Raw genomic sequence first — 18,984 nt, forward strand, 5'->3', positions numbered from 1 at the left:
TCGTGTTTCGCGATTTTAGAGTTGGCGAACAGATAATCCTGCCCAAGATTTCTGACATAATTAATTATCAAATTGTGGCAAAAAAATTGTACTTTCTGGCTGGGTTTGGAAATTTGGTCAAAGCCATCAGTCAGCTGAAGGAAATTACCATTTGCAGCTTCCTGCATTGCCACCCTTTGAGCTACCTTAAATGTAATGTGGAAAATTGCAAATGTACATTTTTAAATCAACATCTGGAGCCTTTCTTCAGGCTGTAATCATTTTGTTCCGCCAAATAATTTTGAAATTGGCTGCAGCGTGACTTTTTGAGGTAAGGTTTCAGGTTTTAATTTATTTATGCTGTGAATTTGAAGATATTGAATCTTAAGGTTAAAAAAATTGCAGCCGTGTTTATTTCTCAAATAGCTGCAGGGTAAGGGGAAATCTTGATTTGCTTTGCAGGATTAGTTTGTAAAACATTAGGCTAAATTTTCCTGCAGGCATTGGAAATGCGACATGGTGACCCATTGAATTGGCCCTGAACGGGCACTTGTCACCAACTCGCCCACTGGCACAACAGAGCTCCTAATTGGCCATTTGCACATTTGCTGGCAGACTACCAAGGCAAAGGGCCCAACGAGAGGAATAGCAGCACGGGGCCATCTGGTCGCTCCACTGAGGGAGGTGGGTACTGCTGAAGCAGAAAGCAATCACAGTGCTTCCGGATGTGGAAGAGGAGGGAAGAATTGGGGATATATCCAAATGGCAGGAGGAGCAGGAAGGCGAGTGGGTGGTGAAGAACCAGGAGAAATGAGAAGGGGAGTTGGGCGGGTAGATCAATTGGAGAGTATGGAATGAGGCACTGCGTAGGGTAAACGGAACCACCTCCTGTGCAAGGATGAGTCTGATACCATTTAAGGTAGTGCACAGGGTGCATACAACTCGGGTGATAATGAGTGGGTTCTTCCAGGGAATAGCAGATGAGTGTGAGAAGTGTGGGTGGGGGCCAGCAAATCACACACACATGTTTTGGGGTTGCGAACAATTGGGAAGATTCTGGGCAGGAGTGTTCGCGGTCTTAGCCAGGATAGTGAAGGAGGAGGTGGACCCGGATCCTTTGGTAGCAATATTTGGGGTTTCAGAGAAACCGGAACTTATGGAGAGGAGGAAGGATGATGTTGTGGCTTTCGCCTCTCTGATTGCACGGCAGTGAATTTTGCCAGAGTGGCGGCCGGCATCGCCACCAGGGGTATCGGCTTGGTTCGGTGACCTGTACGACTTCCTGTGGTTGGAGAAGATAAAGTATGAGTTAAGGTGCTCCGCAGAGGGGTTTGAGAAAAGATGGGGATGTTTGTCGAGGTGGGGGATGAGGAGGATGAAAAAGGGGAAAATATTTGTACAGACTGTGTAGTTGATTGCTGGGAAGTATGTTTCCCGAGGTGTTTATTTGTTGTAACCTGTTTAGATACATGTTTGTAATAAAATACATTAAAGAAAAAGAAAGCAATCGCAGGAGCACCTCAAAATGGAAGCGCGCTCAGAAGCCTGTTGAAAATTTTTAATTCGGGAAGGTCCAAATTTGTTAGGGTCATCAGTGTGGAGGGGAAACCCTGCCGCAGGATAGTAGTTTTTTCAAATCATAGAATCACGACAGTCCAGAAGGTGGTCATTCGGTCCATTGAGTCTGCACTGACCCTTGGAAAGAGCACCCTACTGAGGCCTACTCTAGCCCCGTAACCCAGTAAACCCACCTAATAGTTTGGACACTGAGGCAATTTAGCATAGCCAATCCACATAACTTGCACATCTTTGGACTGGGAGGAAACCCACGCAGACACGCGGAGGAAGTGCAGCATCCACACAGACAGTCACCCGAGTCCAGAATTGAATCCTGACGCTGTGATGCAACAGTGCTAATTACTTTGCCACCATGTTGCAGTTATGGCCTTTTTTTCTTTAACTTGTGGCTCATTCATCGGGCCAGTGAGAGGAGACATACGTGGACCTTTGGACTGCTTCATAAATTGCTCCCAGCGTCCAGACACGGTGGGCAGGGAGGGCATGCAGATGGCAATTTGACGCTGGGAAATGTCAGCAGGTTCTGAAAACTGCTTCTAAGTGGGTCCTTAATCGACCAGTCTGCCTGTGTGGTGTGGGTTGCTGATTTCCATAGCCACCACCTCCTGGACAACACTTCGGAAGTGAGATGGCACCAGGAAGCTGGCCAGATGGACCCGCGACTATCTGAATTTTCCCGCAACAGCCCACCTCTGCAGTAAAACGCAGCTATCTTTCTCAGCAGTGGTCCTGAAAATTCCTAACCTAATTCTTTCCCCAGCTATGTCATTCCTGATCCACTGGCATTTCCGCAACCCAGGATTTCTTCTTTATCCTCTTACCCACACCAATTTCAACAGAGTGATGTCTGATTCTGCATGAACAATATCATGAAAGATTTGCTATTGTAACAAAACAAGTGTATAAATGTTCAAAGAGTTGAATCTTAAAAACCTCTGTGCATTAGCCATTGACTGGATTAAATGTTTTTATAAATCACTTGAATTTTGAGTCCAGAACACAATCAATTAACCTGCACCTGCCCCCCTCCCCTCCCTCTCCCCCCTCCTCTCCCCTCCCTCTCCCCCTCCCTCTCCCCCCCTCCCTCTCTCCCCCCTCCCTCTCCCCCCCTCCCTCTCCCCCCCCTCCCTCTCCCCCTCCCCTCTCCCTCCCACCCCTCCCCCCTCACCCTCCCACCCCTCCCCCCTCCCCTCCCCCTCACCCCCCCCTCCCCTCACCCTCCCCTCACCCTCCCCCCTCCCCTCACCCTCCCCCCTCCCCTCACCCTCCCCCCCTCCCCTCACCCTCCCCCCCTCCCCCCCCCCCTCCCCCCCTCCCCCCCCCCCCCTCCCCCCCCCCCTCCCCCCCTCCCCCCCCCCTCCCCCCTCCCCTCACCCCTCCCCCCTCCCCTCACCCCTCCCCTCACCCTCCCCCCCCTCCCCTCACAGTCCAAAGATGTGCAAGTTAGGTGGATTGCCATGTTAAATTGCCCCTTAGTGTACAAAGATGTGCTCATTAGGTCTGGAGATAGAGTAAGGGAAGTGGGCCTTAGGTAGGATGCTCTTTCAGAGGGTCAGTGCAGACTTGATGGGCTGAACAGCCTCCTTCTGCACTGTAGGAATTTTGTGGAAGGGGGCGTTCAAATTAAGGGGGGCTGCCTTGGAATCAGCAAACAACAGCCCCCAAAGAGCAACATTCCCCCCCCCCCCTTCCTTGGTGTGAATGTCATCCACCCCATTTCACATGACCTCTTCCCCCCCCCCCCCCCCCCCCCCCGGCCACCTGCAGGAAACATGCCTGTCCCCGGGGGAGAGGGAGAACGGAACGTAAAATTCAGCCCACGGTGTTAAATAAATCTGTAATAAAAACATCATGATGACTATGAAAAGTACCAGATAGTTGTTTAAATCTGGTTCACTTAATGTCCTTGAGGGACAGGCATTACATGGACTGGCCTATATGTCACTTCAGATCCACTTACCAATCTGGTTGACTCATAACTAAGCTCTGAAAAGGCCTAGAAAGCCACTCCATTATCTTAAAGAAAGCAGGCAGCTCGCCACCACCTCTGGGGCAAGTGGGATTGATGCCCACATCCAATAAATGAACAAACAAAAAAATCCTCGTAAGATGTCTGCCATGACTGGACCACCCTCAATATCTCCCTTGATTTTGACAACGCGCATCTCTTGTGGCCGTACCTCAATGTCAACTTTTTTAAAAAATCCACTCCATGGTTTTTTAAATACCCTCTCTTAAACACCCTCTTCTGATATTGGCTACCCTGCTTGATCATCACTTCTGTTCGACCAACAGTAGGCAATCCTGCGATCACCACAATCTCAGTAATCGACATCGCACTTCCTGCAAAAACATCTTTTGAAAAAACTCACCTGGCTACATTTTTGGTGTATCTTTAGTTTATCTCCTTCCTGCATGTCCTCTTTCCCTTCTTTGTTAAGCGTTTTTATTTTCTGACATGGTATTGAACAAATAATAAAATTTTATTGACAAAAGCACTATGGAAAAAAGTCTAGTCCAAAAAGATGAAAGAAACAACCTGAAGAAATTCTCAGATCTGGATCCCTGTCTTGGGTCACTGCCAGTTTATCTGCATAACTGCAATACCTACGGAAGAGATGATGGTACAGTGGTAATGTTGCAGTTGATTATAACTCTAGCCCCAAATATAGACCACCCTAGATCTGATGTTATCACTCCCTCAGCAATTATCCTGATCTGAATTAAAGGCAGCAACTTCACAGACACTTATTTTGGGTCTGAGATAGTGAACCGTGTCCCCCCCAAGGAAAGTGACTACTGTATTAACAGATATTACCTTTACCCAGATAGCCTGTTAAATAATTTGCCAAGTTACAACGACCTGGGTATTGGGGTTCGGGAGTCTCATGAAAAATTGTTTCTTCCCACTTTTAAGAAAATACAAGAGAGGTTGGTTCTTGTACTGCATGCTGAAGACTACAAGAGATGTTATATTTTACCAACTTGCCTAAAAGTTTATGACAGAACTATTTAACATAGAATACAATTTAAAGTGGATAAGTACATCACAACGTCAATGACTATAAAATATTTTAAAATTGTCTTAGTTCTAATGAATCTAATAAAACCTTTTTTTTAAAAAAAACAAAAACAATGTCACAGCTAGTATTACTTTAAGAATACCCATCAGTGTTCAAAGTAATATTTTATCTAAATCCCTGAATAAATCAGCTGTTGGGGTAGTTGGATAGAAAACCTGTCTACTTTTCTCCAACTCCTTGACAACTGGAGAAACATTGAAGAGGTGCTCCCAATACCCTTCTGCAATATACCTTATTTTCTGAGAGGAGGCTGGAACAGTTATACTGTACCCTTTAAAACCAGATTACATTATTCCTTAGCAGCAATGGCTGTTGCTTCTTTGCTTAACCCCTCCTCTTAGATGTGTCCTTATTGTTCACTTTGATTTAATTGTTAAAATGGTTTTAATATCCACGCTGAGCCTAAATATGGTTGGCGTGTTCTTAAATATGTCCTTGATCTATTTTCTGTTTACCTTTAATTGTCATTTTTTTAGAGAAGCAATTTTAAACTTTTAATAGAGGAATAGATTTTTTAATGTCTGTTTTTCCTATTTTGCTGAGGTAAGATTTAAGCATGCCTTCTGAATAGAAAAGGAGAGACAATACCATCATAAGAACTTTTAAGGTTCCCTTGAAAATGACTTTAGAGCTTTTCCTATCTTTCCATAGCGTGAAGAGAACTTGAATGGCCCTGTTGTTACTTTATGCATGGTACAGGCAATGTCTGTTTAACACTTGTTGAAACCAAAACTGTCAGCTACTTTAAAGCTTCTTGGTAAACATGGTTATCTATGAATATGTGTCCATTTTCTCAATTCTAAAGTATAATATCCTAAATACAAATGAATTCTACCTATTTATTCATGTATTTCCTTCACAATGTCACTCAGTGAGTAATCCAGAGGCCCCGGCCAATGTTCTGATAACACAAGTTCAAATCTCACCGCTTGTGGACTTTGAATTTGATTAAAAATTCTGGAATTGAAAATTAGCAATGATGACCATAAAATTATCATTGATTGTCGTAAAATCTCATCTCGTTCACTCATGTCAGGTTCACCAAGGACGGATATTCTTCACAGAAGGTAATCTGCCATCCTTACCTGGTCTGGTCTAGTCTATTTGTGACTGCAAACCCACAGTAATGTGGTTGACTCTTAACTGCCCTCTGAAATAGCCTAGCAAGTCATTCACTTTGACGGTAATTAGTGTAGCGACACCCACATCCCATGAAGGAACACCTACAATGCACTGCAACCTGGTAAAGCTAGAACACCAGATACGTGTACACTAAACAACGGAAGCAACATTGGTTCTATAACTAATAATTCAGTTCAAGGCTTTGCACCTCTACCACATCTAGTCATGAATGGTGGTCAATAATTAAGTGAAAAATGGGAAAAGGAGGCTCCGTGAGCATCCCCATCCTTGGCACAACTCACCGAGTGCAAAAGACGAGGTTGAAAAGATCACAAAAATCTTATGTTAGACTGCCATGTGCACAATCATTATTGGCCGCATTCAGTGATACTGGTTGGTCATAGGCCAATTTGATTTATTTCCTATGATAAACAGTCGTGTGTTGGGCATAGTCCCTACAATATCCTAGGTCTTGCACTGAAGGCCTGTGGCCTGAATTAACTGTGCTTGAAGCTAAAATGTTCCAGAACACCTACAACATTAGCATCAGCTCAACAATGTGGAAAATTATCCAGATATGACTTGTCCACAAAAAGCAGGACAAATCCAACCTAACTAATTGCTGCCCTATCAGGCTACTCTCAGTTAACAAAGTGATGGAAGGAATTATGAAACAGACTATTACGTGGCACTTACCAATAATTTGGTCACAGATGTTCAGTTTGTGTTCTGCGAGAACCATGTTTCCAGAACTCATTACAGGTGAATTCCAATAATGGTACAATTGACTGCCCTAGACATCAAGGCAGTATTCCACTGAGTGTGACAACATCCAGGCTTTTGCCAGGCAACAGCTATCTCCAGTGAGAAAGCAGCCCCTTGATATATAATAGAATTTCCAGCTTTGCTGCAGCTTCATGTTTGAATATCAAATTATGTTCCTTCCACTACTTCACTGAAATAATCATATCAAAGTCACTAATCACATTTTGTGATTGTGACCACAGTTTACTATCCTCATCCATTTCAAATTTCCCATAATTTTCACCACACCATTCTCATCTAACACCCACTTCATTGTCCAGCTGGGTGGAATTGCCCTGTCCTGATTCCACTCTTAACTATTCAGTTGTAGCCAGAGAACCTCCTCCAATGAGTTTTCCACCACTGCACTGCACTGATACCTCTGGAGGTCCCCTTTTGGATCTATCGTTGGTCCATTCCTTTTTCTCATATACATACTTCCCATTGGCACATAATCCAAAAACGCATCAGGTTCCACATGTACACCAGTGACAACCAGCTGTACCTCACAAACATCTCTTTCCATTGTTTCTGTGATGTCAAACTGCAATATCCAGTTTTGGATTAGCCAAAATGTGCCATCAATTAAATATTGAGATCACGAAGCCCCTTTGGTACTGCCATAAATGATTCCCTAGCAACCAATTTCATACCTCCTCCCTGCCCACAGATACAGGCTGATCCTATTTGACCCTGAAAACCTTCTGACACCATGGCTGGGTTTCTCCAAAATCCTGGCTAAGTGTTGACGCCGGCGTAAACACGGGAGTGTTTCACACTGGCGTCAACAGGCCTTTTGGCCCAGGGTTTCAGTGGCCCAGCACAGCACCGGAGTGCTCCACACAGCTCTGGCGCTGATACACGGCCCTGTACTGCCGGCGTGACCGGCGATTCTCTGACCCACCGCGGGCTCGGAGAATCCCGGCCCATATTCTTTGCATCAAAAAGACCACCTAGTTCCATCTTCTTCAGTGCTGCCTCAATCCAACTGCTGCTGAAACCATTATCCCTGTTTTTCTTGCCCCTAGACTTGATTATTCCAGTTCTTTTCTCGCTATTTTCTGTCCTATTCATAAACTCATCCTCATCGACAGCTCTGCTGTCTGCATCAAGTCCCATGCACCCTTCACCACTCTGCTCACTGACATACATTGGCTCACTTGCTGACCTACAACCCAGCAATCCCTTGATTTAAAAATTCTTATCCCTGTATGCAAAACCCGCTGGCTTAATTCCTTCCCATCTCTAACCTCCTTGATGCTGTAACTTATTGGGAACTATGCATTCCTCCAGCACTGGCCTCTTGTCCATCCTCACTTCCTTCATTCCTTCCGAAACCTCTCTCCCTTTAGGATGGTCCTGAAAACCGACCTCTACGACTAAACATTTAGTCACCTGTCCTAATGTTGGTGTCATTGCTTTCTGTATACTGTATTTGAGGGAAGCATTTTGGAGTGTTTCAATACTTTAAAGACATTGTATAAATGGAAATGTTATTGCTGTTATATTAAGTGTCCCACTTACTCTAAAGTAAAAAAAAGTAAAGTCGCCATAGTCCCAAATTACCGTAGGATGCTTTGAGAGGTAGAGTTGACTGGTGATGATTTAGCCTGAGGATCACCACATCTCGAGCAAGGTTGAAAAGGCAGGGCCTTCATGAATTACCTCGGCCAGTATGGGAATTGAACCCGCACTTTTGGCCTTGCTCTGCATCACAAACCAGCTGTCCAGCCAACTGAGCTAAACCAGCCCCCATTCACTCTAATGTTTATATGTGATACAGTATCCCAGCTGTGAATCATATATAACTGAATATTTCAATGTGTGATCATGCCTTTTGCTTTTTCATTTGCAGTGGACAATTCTAATGGTTGACGAGGAAAAAAATATGAGACACCACTCGGGTCTACACAGCTGCCTACCTATTAACGTATTCTGGCCTTGATGTACCTTTGAGTTTAAGCACCCAACGTATCACAATTGTTTTCAAAACGTGGACCCAAATATTCTGCCAGACTTATGCTAATCAGACATTAATTGTGCTATTTACCAGAATTACTGGGTTTAATAATTAACATAGAACATACAGTGCAGGAGGCCATTCAGTCCATCGAGTCTGCACCGACCCACAAGACCTCACTTCCACCCTATCCCCGTAACCCAATAACCCCTTCTCACCTTTTTTTGGTCACTAAGGGCAATTTATCATGGCCAATCCACCTAACCTGCACATTTTTGGACTGTGGGAGGAAACCGGAGAACCCGGAGGAAACCTATGCAGACACGGGGAGAACGTGCAGACTCCGCACATTCAGTGACTCAGCGGGGAATCGAACCTGGGACCCTGGCGCTGTGAAGCCACAGTGCTATCCACTTGTGCTGCCCATCTTGCAATTAACAATGCCCTAATCCCATTATTGGAATTATTGTGAAAGTGCCGCATTGTTCACTTAGGGAGCTAAAAATTGTGTAAAATTAGTGGAACAAATGTTTTCCTTATTCGTAGGATGTGAGTGGTGCTGACAAGACCAGTATAGACTTGCCATCCTAATTTCTGTTGGGAAGGTGGAGGTGAGTTGCCTTCTTCAGTAGTGGCAGTCCATGGAATCCCATGTGCTGTGAGGGAGGGACTTTTGACATGCCACAATAAAGGACTGGTAATATATTTTCAAATCTGGATTAAACTGAGGAGAACTTCCAGCTGGTGAAGTTCTCAACTGCCTTCTGTTTTTCTAGATTGACGAGGTTGCCTGTTTAGAAGATGCTGCTGCAACTCATCTTGAATGGTGCATACTGCTGTCACTGTGCACTGGTGGTGGTGATGGAGGGAATGAATATTTGAGGTATTGCTGATCAAGTAAGTTGCTTTGTTCTGGATGGTGTTAAGTGTCTTGGGTATTGTTGGAAATGCATTCATCCAGGCACATGGAAGGTATTCCATCAGACACCTCAGGCTGCAAATGAGGCAGGAGGTGAATTACTGTAGAATATCCAGCCTCTGACCTGATAATCATTGAATCACTGCAGTGCAGAAGGAGGCCATTTAGCCCATCGAGCCTGCACCAAACCAAAGAGAACCACACTCAGGTCCACTCAGTCCAAAAACCCATAACTTAACCTGCACATCTAAACGGCACTTTAGCATGGCCAATCCACCTAACCTGCACATCTTTGGATTGTGGAGGAAATTGGAGAATCTGGGGGAAATCTACACAGACATGAAAAGAATGTGCAAATGCTACACTGCCGCCCAAGGCCACAATCGAAACCGGATCCCTGGTACTGTGAGGCAGCAGTGTTTGCGCTGAGCTGCCTACTTCTATAACCACACTATTTATTTGACTGTCCAGTTATATTTCTGATCAACAGCATCCAGGATTGTTGATTCAGAGATAGCATTTCATTGAATGTGAAGGAGAGGTAATTAGATTCTTTGTTGTTGGAAATGGTCTTTAACTGGCTCTTGTGTGACACAAATGTTAATTGCCACTTATCAAACCAAGCCTGAAGGTTCCACAGGCCTCAATGTTGTGCATTAGCACCAACTGCTTCAGTATCTAAGGAGTCTCGAATGGTTATGCAATCTTCAGTGAACACTCACCTCTGATCCAATAATCGAGGGGAAGTCATTGGTGCAGTCGCTGAAGAATTTTTTAGAAGTCATTTTACGGGACGTGGGCATCACTGGTTAGGCCAGCATTTATTGCACATTCCTAGTTCCCCTTCAGAAGGTGGAGGTGAGCTGCCTTCTTGAACCCCTGCAGTCTGAGGTGTAGGCACACCCTCTGTGCTGTTAGGGAAGGAGTTCCAAGATTTTGATCCAGCAACAGTGAGGGAATGGCGATATATTTCCAACTCAACTCAGGATGGTGAGTTACTTGGAGGGGAAGCTCCAGGTGATTGGGTTCCCAGGTAGTTGCTGCTCTTGTCTTTCTGGATGGTAATGGTAGTGGGTTTGGAAGGTGCTGCCTAAAAGGTCCTTGGCGAGTTCCTGCAGTGCATCGTGTACTTGGTACACATGGCTGCCACTGTTTGCCGATGGTAGTGGTAGCAATCAAGCGGGCTGCTTTGTCCTGGATGGAATCGAGCTTCTTGAGTGTTGTGGAGGCAAGTGGAGAATATTCCAGTGCACCACCTGACTTGTGCCTCAGACAGGCTTTTTTGGGGGAGGGGTCAGATAGTTGGGGTTTGCACATTCTCCCTATGTCTGCGTGGGTTTCCGCCAGGAGCTCCGGTTTCCTCCCGTCCAAAGATGTGCAGGTTAGGTAGATTGGCTATGCTAAATTGCCCTTGCTATTCAAAAAAGTTAGCTGGGGTTACTGGGTTATGGAGATAGGGTGGAGGTGTGGGCTTAAGGGCTGGTGCAGACTTGATGGGCCGAATGGGCCGCACTGTAAGTTCAAAATTCTAAATAGTGTATTACTTACTGTAGGATTCCTAGCTTTTGACCTGCCCTCGTAGCCAAAGTATTTATAGGGTTCATTGTACAATGGTAACCCCCAGGATGTTGATTGTGGAAAATTCAGTGATGGCAATGCCATTGAATGCCAGGTCCTCTCTTGTAGGAGATGGCCATTGCCTGACTCTTGTGTGGCGCAAATGTAATTGGGCCTAGGCTACGACCTGAGTATAGTGTCCAAGTAATGCTGGGGGTGGATAAAGGTGGCACCATTCATCCACCCATCTGGTGACTTGAAAGAGTGGGGGAGGGGTGGAATGGAACCTCCCGGCGTGCCTCGCGCGCGCTATTGTTTATCCCTTTCCAGTGACGCGGGCGCCGCCGTCCTCCAATGGTCGGCGTGCCTTTCTCTGATTGACGCGGGCGGCCGGTCCAATGGGCGGGCTGGATGGCGAGGCTGGGACTCCGCCTCCGCCGCCGCTCGAGGGAAATTCGGTAATGGCGGCGGAGCTGGTGAGTGAGTGAGTGAGATTCAGGGGGGGAATGTAAATCGGAATGGGTGGGGGGTTGGCGTGCGGCGGCGGTTTAACGGGAGGTCGGGGCGGCAGAGGGCGGGTTAGGTTGGGCCGGAGAGTGGGACGGGGAGGGAGAGTTTAGGGACAGAGAGACTGTGACGTGTCCCAGCTTTGTTGTTGATCGGCTTTCCGCTGCTGCTGCTTTAATGGGTGACGCTTCTCCCATTCATTTGGTGACAGCTCCCCGGGCCGCGGCGGCCGGCCATCCGATGGAGTGACTCTCCCTTCCCCTCCCCCCGACTCGATAATAATTTCAGCTTTTGTTTCCCTTTCCTTCTATTTGAATTTGACGTTTATGGTGATTGCCGTGGCGTCTGGTTTCTGGGAATTATGATTTGGGGGGGGGGGGGGGGGAGAGCGAGAGATTGTCGAGACCAAATATTTTTAAAAATTCAAGTTCCCCTCCCTCCAATATCGTCTGTCAAAATTTTCCCTGACAGGACTTTAGTCCCTGATGAGGTGACTAATGTTTTTTTAATGGCTGGGGTGCTTTCCGGGCTCAAACAATGAATCGGTGACATTTTTCTTTTTAACTCGGCGTCGACAGAGAGCTGGGAAGGGAGGGAGGTGATTTTTCTTATGTGCGTGTGTGTGTGACAATGTGGGGTGGGCACTCCTGAAAGTTTGAAGTCGATCCGGAGAAGATGGGTTTGTTGTCAAACTGCCCTGTTACGCAGTTCTGAATGAATGAGCCGAGGCGCAGGCTGACTGCCCTGGACTTAGGGTGTGTGAGAGTCACATGATGGTGTATTTAAAGTTTCTGCGTGTTCGTGAGCAGGATCCAGACATTTGTTTACTGTCTGGCAGATCCCCCAGCTTTTCAATTAATCTTTCAGAAGCAAATGGTGGTTTTGTGCGCAACGTTTTTTAAAAAAAAAAAAAGCTTTTTGCTCTTTTTCTCTCTCTCTCTCTCTCTTTAAAACCACTCCCCCCCCCCCCCCCCCAACAAGCACTAAACTTGTTGATGTCTTAAGAAAGGAAGCTTGAGCTGTCAGAGTGACGCAGATTGTAAAACACATCAATGAAGGCACTCCGTTTTATAATCCAAATATATTACCGTGGCGAATCAAAATGTTGTGTATGGGGGGGGGGGCTGTAGGGAAGGGGTTATGCTTGGCAGGTCAGAAAACTTCAGAATAAACGGAACTGAGAGTGAATAAACTGAATTGTGTGCGTTATACAAGATTGAATGAGTCGTGGACTGGGCGGGGGGGGGGAGACTATTTCAAACTCTGGCTGAAAACGGTACTGCATTGTTTATGCAATTGAAGCCAACATTAAAATGAGTGGAGACGACAATAAATACGAATTTAAGAATAACTTAAAGGTCTATGATAGACCACACATGTTTATATTTACAATAACTCAGCCAGTCAGCTCATTATTAGTTTGTTGGTTTGCTTATTTATCCCATGAGCCCCTTTTTAACAACCATAGCAAACAAGCAAAATGCTTGACTTTCACTTGTTCTCTCCTCAGACTTAGTCATATAAACCAATACGGTATTCCTTAAGTAATTATATGTAGCACTGTACATCCCATTAAGTGTGATGCACAGAACTTTTCACTTTTAATGTTATGGAGAGTAAAATAATGATTGAGACATACACATAGGAATAATATAGAAGTTTTAATATAATTTTTTATCATACTAGAAACATTTCTGCAAAGCTAAAATTAGTTTTCAAGAACAAGTGAATCTGTTCAGTACATTTAAGAAATCAATTACACCACATTCAACAATGTGTAATTTATTTTCAAGGGTTGTTCTTCTCCAGTCAGTGTCCTCAATTGCTTGAGGGTCGCCTGACCATAGCTAATGTTGTGATTTTACTACAGGGCGGGGAGGCAGACCCCAAATCTACCTCAACTAGAATGGGAAATGAACCCCGCACTGTTGCGACTGAACCACATACTAACTGCTTAGCCAATTGAGCTAATGGACCCATTCAAAGGATCTTACAGTAACAAAAGAGGCAACTTACGATCAAGTTCGATGACATTTAGTTGATTGCAATCTTTGGGAACTTCAACATTGCCCTCCATGTGGAATTGTCAGATCACATAACGTGTGAATTTCTGCATTTAATTATGTATATGTGGACTCTAGAAGTTGCTGCCGCTTTCAGAAGAGTAATAACTGTGTTTGATGACTGCTGTCATTATTATAAAATCTGGGCCAGTACTAGAAATTAATTATACTTATTCTGTTAACAACAGTAGAATTAATGCAAGGCCCATAAATGGAAAATTTAACAGACCTGTCCAAAACAGACCTGAAAAAATTTTAAAAAATTAGTTTTATGTTTTAGCTACTAACCTTTGTAGAAAGTAGAAGATAAACAAACTCCAGATATTAATAGAACAAATTGAAGATGAGAGAACAGCAAAAGTAAGTGAAATGTTTGGTTTTGTTCCTGCTGTTATTAAACCTCAGCTCATGGGATATATGATCAACCAAAATAACTAAATTCTACAAGAGCGTTAAAATGATTTGACTGGCCAAATTATATAAATATGAATGGCCCCCCATAAACTTTAAATAGGTATGTAAAATTGGAATTGTGTGCATTAATACACCTGATGTATTGAAAGATCACAATCCAAAGGACCTTTAAGATGTTGCCCTGGATTACTTGTGAACCTTTTCTGTCCTATGCCAGTAAATATGGTGAAATAAAGCAATATACTGTGCATTTATATCGGCCCAAACAGTTGAGTCTTGTATTTGGAATCACCTTTGTTGATTGACTTCCAGACAAGAACCAGTGATTAATTTAGTAGTTATTTGAAAATTCAGGCACAAAGCAACCTTTGTGATGTATTGGATGTAGCAGAAAAGGTACAAGACTGAATAACCCAATATAAATTGATTTACTGCCAATTAATGCTTACAACTTGTAGAGCTTGTATATGGTCATCAAACTAGCCATTTGATTTTTATACTGCATGTGACAAATTCTATGCAGTTAATTAATTATTTTCAAATAATACGGGTACATACATGGTCACTTCTATATTCGGATTAATGAGAGCCGAGTGAGTAATTGGTATTGTTAGAGGAAAAAGACACTCCAGGGCATTAAAGAGTTGGAGGTGTAGCGTGATAGTGAACCCTTGCAATTATCAAACTTATTACTGTAAGTGTCTATGTCCCATTTGCTTTAGCAATTACTGCATTATGACATAGGCAGCAACATTTGCTGTAAAGATGTGATTTACTACATTTTTATTTCCCTTCAAGAAGTACAAATGATTTATCATATTGTTTTATGATGGGTGGTTTCCGTAGTGGACAGTACAACAACATTTAAGACTCCAGAATTAAACTGTGTGTATATGTAACTGGAATTCAGGAAATACTTCAAGCAAATTATTTTGAGAGGCTTAATGTATAACGTACTCTGAGCATGTTAGGCAGGGAAATAAAGCAATATATTGTGCGTGGCATTTTGGGCTGGCAAATCAACTCATTAAAATCAAAGCAAGTCAGTTCAATTTGAAGTTTTTAAAATTCACTGTTTTGTCCTTATTTGACTTTTTAGGCCTGAAGGTTTTGGAAGTGCTGCTCTTAACACTGTTGCCTTAATGGTGAATGAAACCAAAAATCGTAACACTTAGGATCTTATTGACCTGCTTTGCTTCATTGTTCAGTGTCATAAACAGAAGAGCTGTTGCAATTAATTGGGAAACTCCAAAATCAGTTCTCTACCTACAGTATATATGAGTCCATGGTAAAAAGTGTAAAGAAGGAACTACCGAATGTGGAAAAAATGCAGCATTTAATAAACATGTCATCTGTGCATGAAATGTGGTACTTTTACCGTCTGAAATGGTGCAGCATTTCTGTCATGTCGTTTTCATAAGTGTATTAATTAAGATTTGGAAATTATTACAGAATGACATAATTACATTACACTGATTTAGCAATCAAAAGTTAATTAAATTGGAATTTTGTGGTTCATTAGATTGAAGCGGAATGGTCAGATGGTGGAGCTACTTTGTATATTCACAAATGCCTAAAGTTCACCAGCTGCATGGTACAATATGAGAAAATGTTTGTCAAAGCAAACGACAGGGTCAGCAATACTTGTTTTGTTAGCATTTTGTAGCTCAATTCCCAGTTCTCTTCTATGCCATCCAATGATATGTAGACACTTTGCTGGTGTAGCATCTGATCACTTAAGTTAGAATTCAGTTTGTGCTTCTTTTAGATTTCACTTTTGATACATTGGGGTAAAGGTTGTTGTGTTGTATGCCACAGTTGGGAGGGACATCAGCAGTGAATGTACAGGCCACAACTGGCTAGAGTTTTTGAATTCATGGTACTAAATGCTGTTTGTCATTTCTCAGTTAACGCAAGCATTGCCTTGTGGGAGCCAGGGAGCAGCTGCACTGTGAATGGTAATTCTGAATAAATAATGGGCACGACTTAACGGGACAGAAACAGTCCTCTTTTGGGTACATTTAGTGGGGTGTTTCTTGGTGCTACAGGCTATTTAACGGCACGTTGCTTTTTTTTGGCCTCAGCAAGGAATGCCCCTACAAGGCTGCACTTACATAATTTCTTGCACTGATGAGCCAGTGCAGGTAGAGTGTTCTAGGTGCCTCCCTGATATTTTGACACCCCCTCAGCCTGCCCGCCATGGCTCCAGACTCCACCCCACTGCACCTAACATGTCTCTTACTTGGTCCTTGAGCCCCTCCAAGGTGCCGTTTATGCCTGGTCCACATTTGCTGGAACCAGTGCCAAACAGCGCCATGACAAGGCCTCCCAGGCGAGGCTGTTAGTTCCCAGGAGAATGCAGCACAGATATATTTTATGAGTAATGGCTCACTTAAATACGCTAATCTCGATCTCGCCTAGTGAGGGCGAGATTCAGATCGCAATTTAGTCACGAGGCGTTTTCAACATTGCAAATCTTGCCAGAGGCCTTCTGAGCTGGCTGCATTAATTTGCTAATTTCCTTGTTTAGCCTGTGGTGGGATGATAGTAGGTGTATGTTATCCCTTACCGCCATCAGAGTTGTGCTGAAAAAAATGAATCTGCTGACATAGGAGAGTAGCTACTTATGAAATTCTCAAATTTAAAGCCCCCCCCCCAGGTGCCTTAGTAGACCTTTTGGGAATAATGCTATTCAAATTTTGATTTCAGATAGACACTTAAAATCCAAAGACAAGATTTTCCACCATTATGACTGATTCTGTGACAATTTATAATGAATTGTGTGATCTAGGCATTTTAAACATTTGTCCATCAATATTTATTGAAAAAGCTATAAAAATATTGTAGAAAATGATATGAATTTTAACAGAAGCGCTAAACAAGCTTGTCAAGCTGATTAAACGATGGCCTGGAACAACAGCCATCTCCAAAAGCAAAACAGCTGTGGTACATTTTTTTTAGCAGCTTAGTAAATTTTACTTTTGGCTGGGCTGTGGGGAGTGAAACAATCAGACTTGCAATGCCTTATAGTGGGTTTCTAAAACGTGTTGCGAAATTCTCCCTGCTCATATATTTGTGATGCTTTATTTTTAATTTTAATACATTAACTTCCGTGTCTATCTGAAGAACCTTTGTACTATTAAAACAAATGGTGCATTTATAATTTTATCAATTTTTATTAAAGCATCATCCGATCATCTACGTATGATCCAAAACTTAATTTTTCCATGTGGCTCTGAAAAGATCAGTGCTATTTTATTTGGGACAGTAATGATTAATGGCATTTTGGCTTTAAACAATAACACTTTCTATTATCTCAGACAATTTTCCATTGATGCAGAGGGGAGAGCCATTACAATTATTAATTTTTTAGTGGTATTTAGATATGACGGTGCATTTGTGATATGTCTCCGTGCTGCATGTTGGACATGTCTCCCGGCAATCTCCTCCATGGAATGGGGAGGGGGATTAGTACAATTTTTTTTATTCGTTCATGGGACGTGGGCGCCGCAGGCTGGGCCAGCATTTATTGCCCATCCCTAATTGCCCCTTGAAGGAGCATTTAAGAGTCAACCACGTTGCTCTGGATCTGGAGTCACATGTAAGCCAGACCAGGTAAGGACAGCAGATTTCCTTCCCTAAAGAACATTAGTGAACCAGATGGGTTTTGTGCGACACTCGACAATGGCTTTGTGATCATCATTAGACTTTGATTCTGGATTTTTTTTTAATTGAATTCAAATTTCACCATCTGCAGTGGCAGGATTTGAACTCTGGGTCTCTGGTTTACTCATCCAGTGACAATACCACTATGCCACCGCCTCCCCAATATACTGCATCATATCTTGGAAGGTATTGGGTTTTTTTGAACGGGGGATGGTAGTGGTGTTGGCAGAATGTTAGAATCTTTTACAGTCTTGCATTAAATCCATAGAATCCCTACAGTGCAGAAGGAGGCCGTTTGGCCCTTTTTAATCTGCACCAACCCTCCGAAAGAACATCCCACCTAGGCTCACTCCCCTGCCCTAACCATAACCCAGTTAATCTGCACATCTTTGGACTGTGGGAAGAAACTGGAGCATCCGGACGAAACTCATGCAGTCAATGGAAGAGCGTGAAACCTCCACAGGCACCCAAGGGTCCCTGGCACTGTGAGGCAGCAGTGCTAACAGTTTCTTCTCCCATTTTTTGAATCAGTATCGTGTTTTGTAAGACCACTGTTCAATCGTAATATATAAAATTGAAACGGAGAAGGTAAAAACATTGAAAGGAACTGTAAAAAGGGAGTCAAAAGAAGTAAGAAAGTACAAAAAAATTAGTTAAGTGACAGCATGTTGTAATACAGCATCAGTAGTGCATCAATACAGCATCATCTCAATTCTAACTTTGAATATATTATACTTTTGAAATGATGAGGAAAGGAAATTTGATTTTGGAATGGGAAACAAGTGGCAGGAAATCCTTGATAAAATGATATTTGCATTCTGTAATGCTAGAACACGCTCCAACCTATTCAATATTTTGTTTAAAGGACCATGGTTACCTCAACGTGAAGTGTCTAGTTTGGTTTGGTTCCTGGAATAGTTTACTCTGAAAACGTTGCCCATGTCATTACTACATTTTCTTGAATTCTGTTTAATTCCCTTTTCTTCCCATGTACTGAATGATCTGTTGAGCTGCTTGCAGAAAAATACTTTTCACTGTACCTCGGTACACGTGACAATAAACAAATCCAATCCAATACAGCCAATGTGTTTGGTATAATTGCTAAACAGGGAAAGGATATTAAGATATCTGAACCTTTCTTTTGGAGAAATATTCTCGCAGAAGTCTTGAATTTGAGGTATTTTCATGGGTAAACCACCATTAAGGTCAACCCTTCTGGCTGAAACAAACCAAGTTGAAACTGTCTAGTTGACATTAAGTTTGAAATGCAGAGCAACAGAATGGGGTTGTACTTATTCTGTTAGGTTTTCAATTTGATCGATAGAAAAAATT

General features: G+C 43.2%; 1 protein-coding gene across 4 annotated transcripts in view; it reads left to right on the forward strand.

Moving 5' to 3' along the window:
• The first annotated feature begins 11,358 nt into the window (after positions 1 to 11,358).
• The window catches only part of hbp1 (HMG-box transcription factor 1), a 61,631-nt gene continuing 54,005 nt past the window's right edge, over positions 11,359 to 18,984 (forward strand). For 3 of the 4 annotated variants that reach the window (XM_038811342.1, XM_038811339.1, XM_038811341.1), the window contains exon 1: positions 11,359 to 11,478. Coding sequence is in view for 2 of the 4 variants with exons in the window: in XM_038811339.1 (XP_038667267.1) it covers positions 11,401 to 11,478 (78 nt within the window). In the remaining 2 variants the exon portion in view is untranslated. Of the gene's footprint in view, positions 11,487 to 18,984 lie in introns of all 4 variants that reach the window. The other variant, XM_038811340.1, reaches the window with a different exon arrangement.

The sequence above is a fragment of the Scyliorhinus canicula genome, chromosome 11 (assembly GCF_902713615.1).
Source record: "Scyliorhinus canicula chromosome 11, sScyCan1.1, whole genome shotgun sequence".
Classification (NCBI taxonomy): Eukaryota; Metazoa; Chordata; class Chondrichthyes; order Carcharhiniformes; family Scyliorhinidae; genus Scyliorhinus; species Scyliorhinus canicula.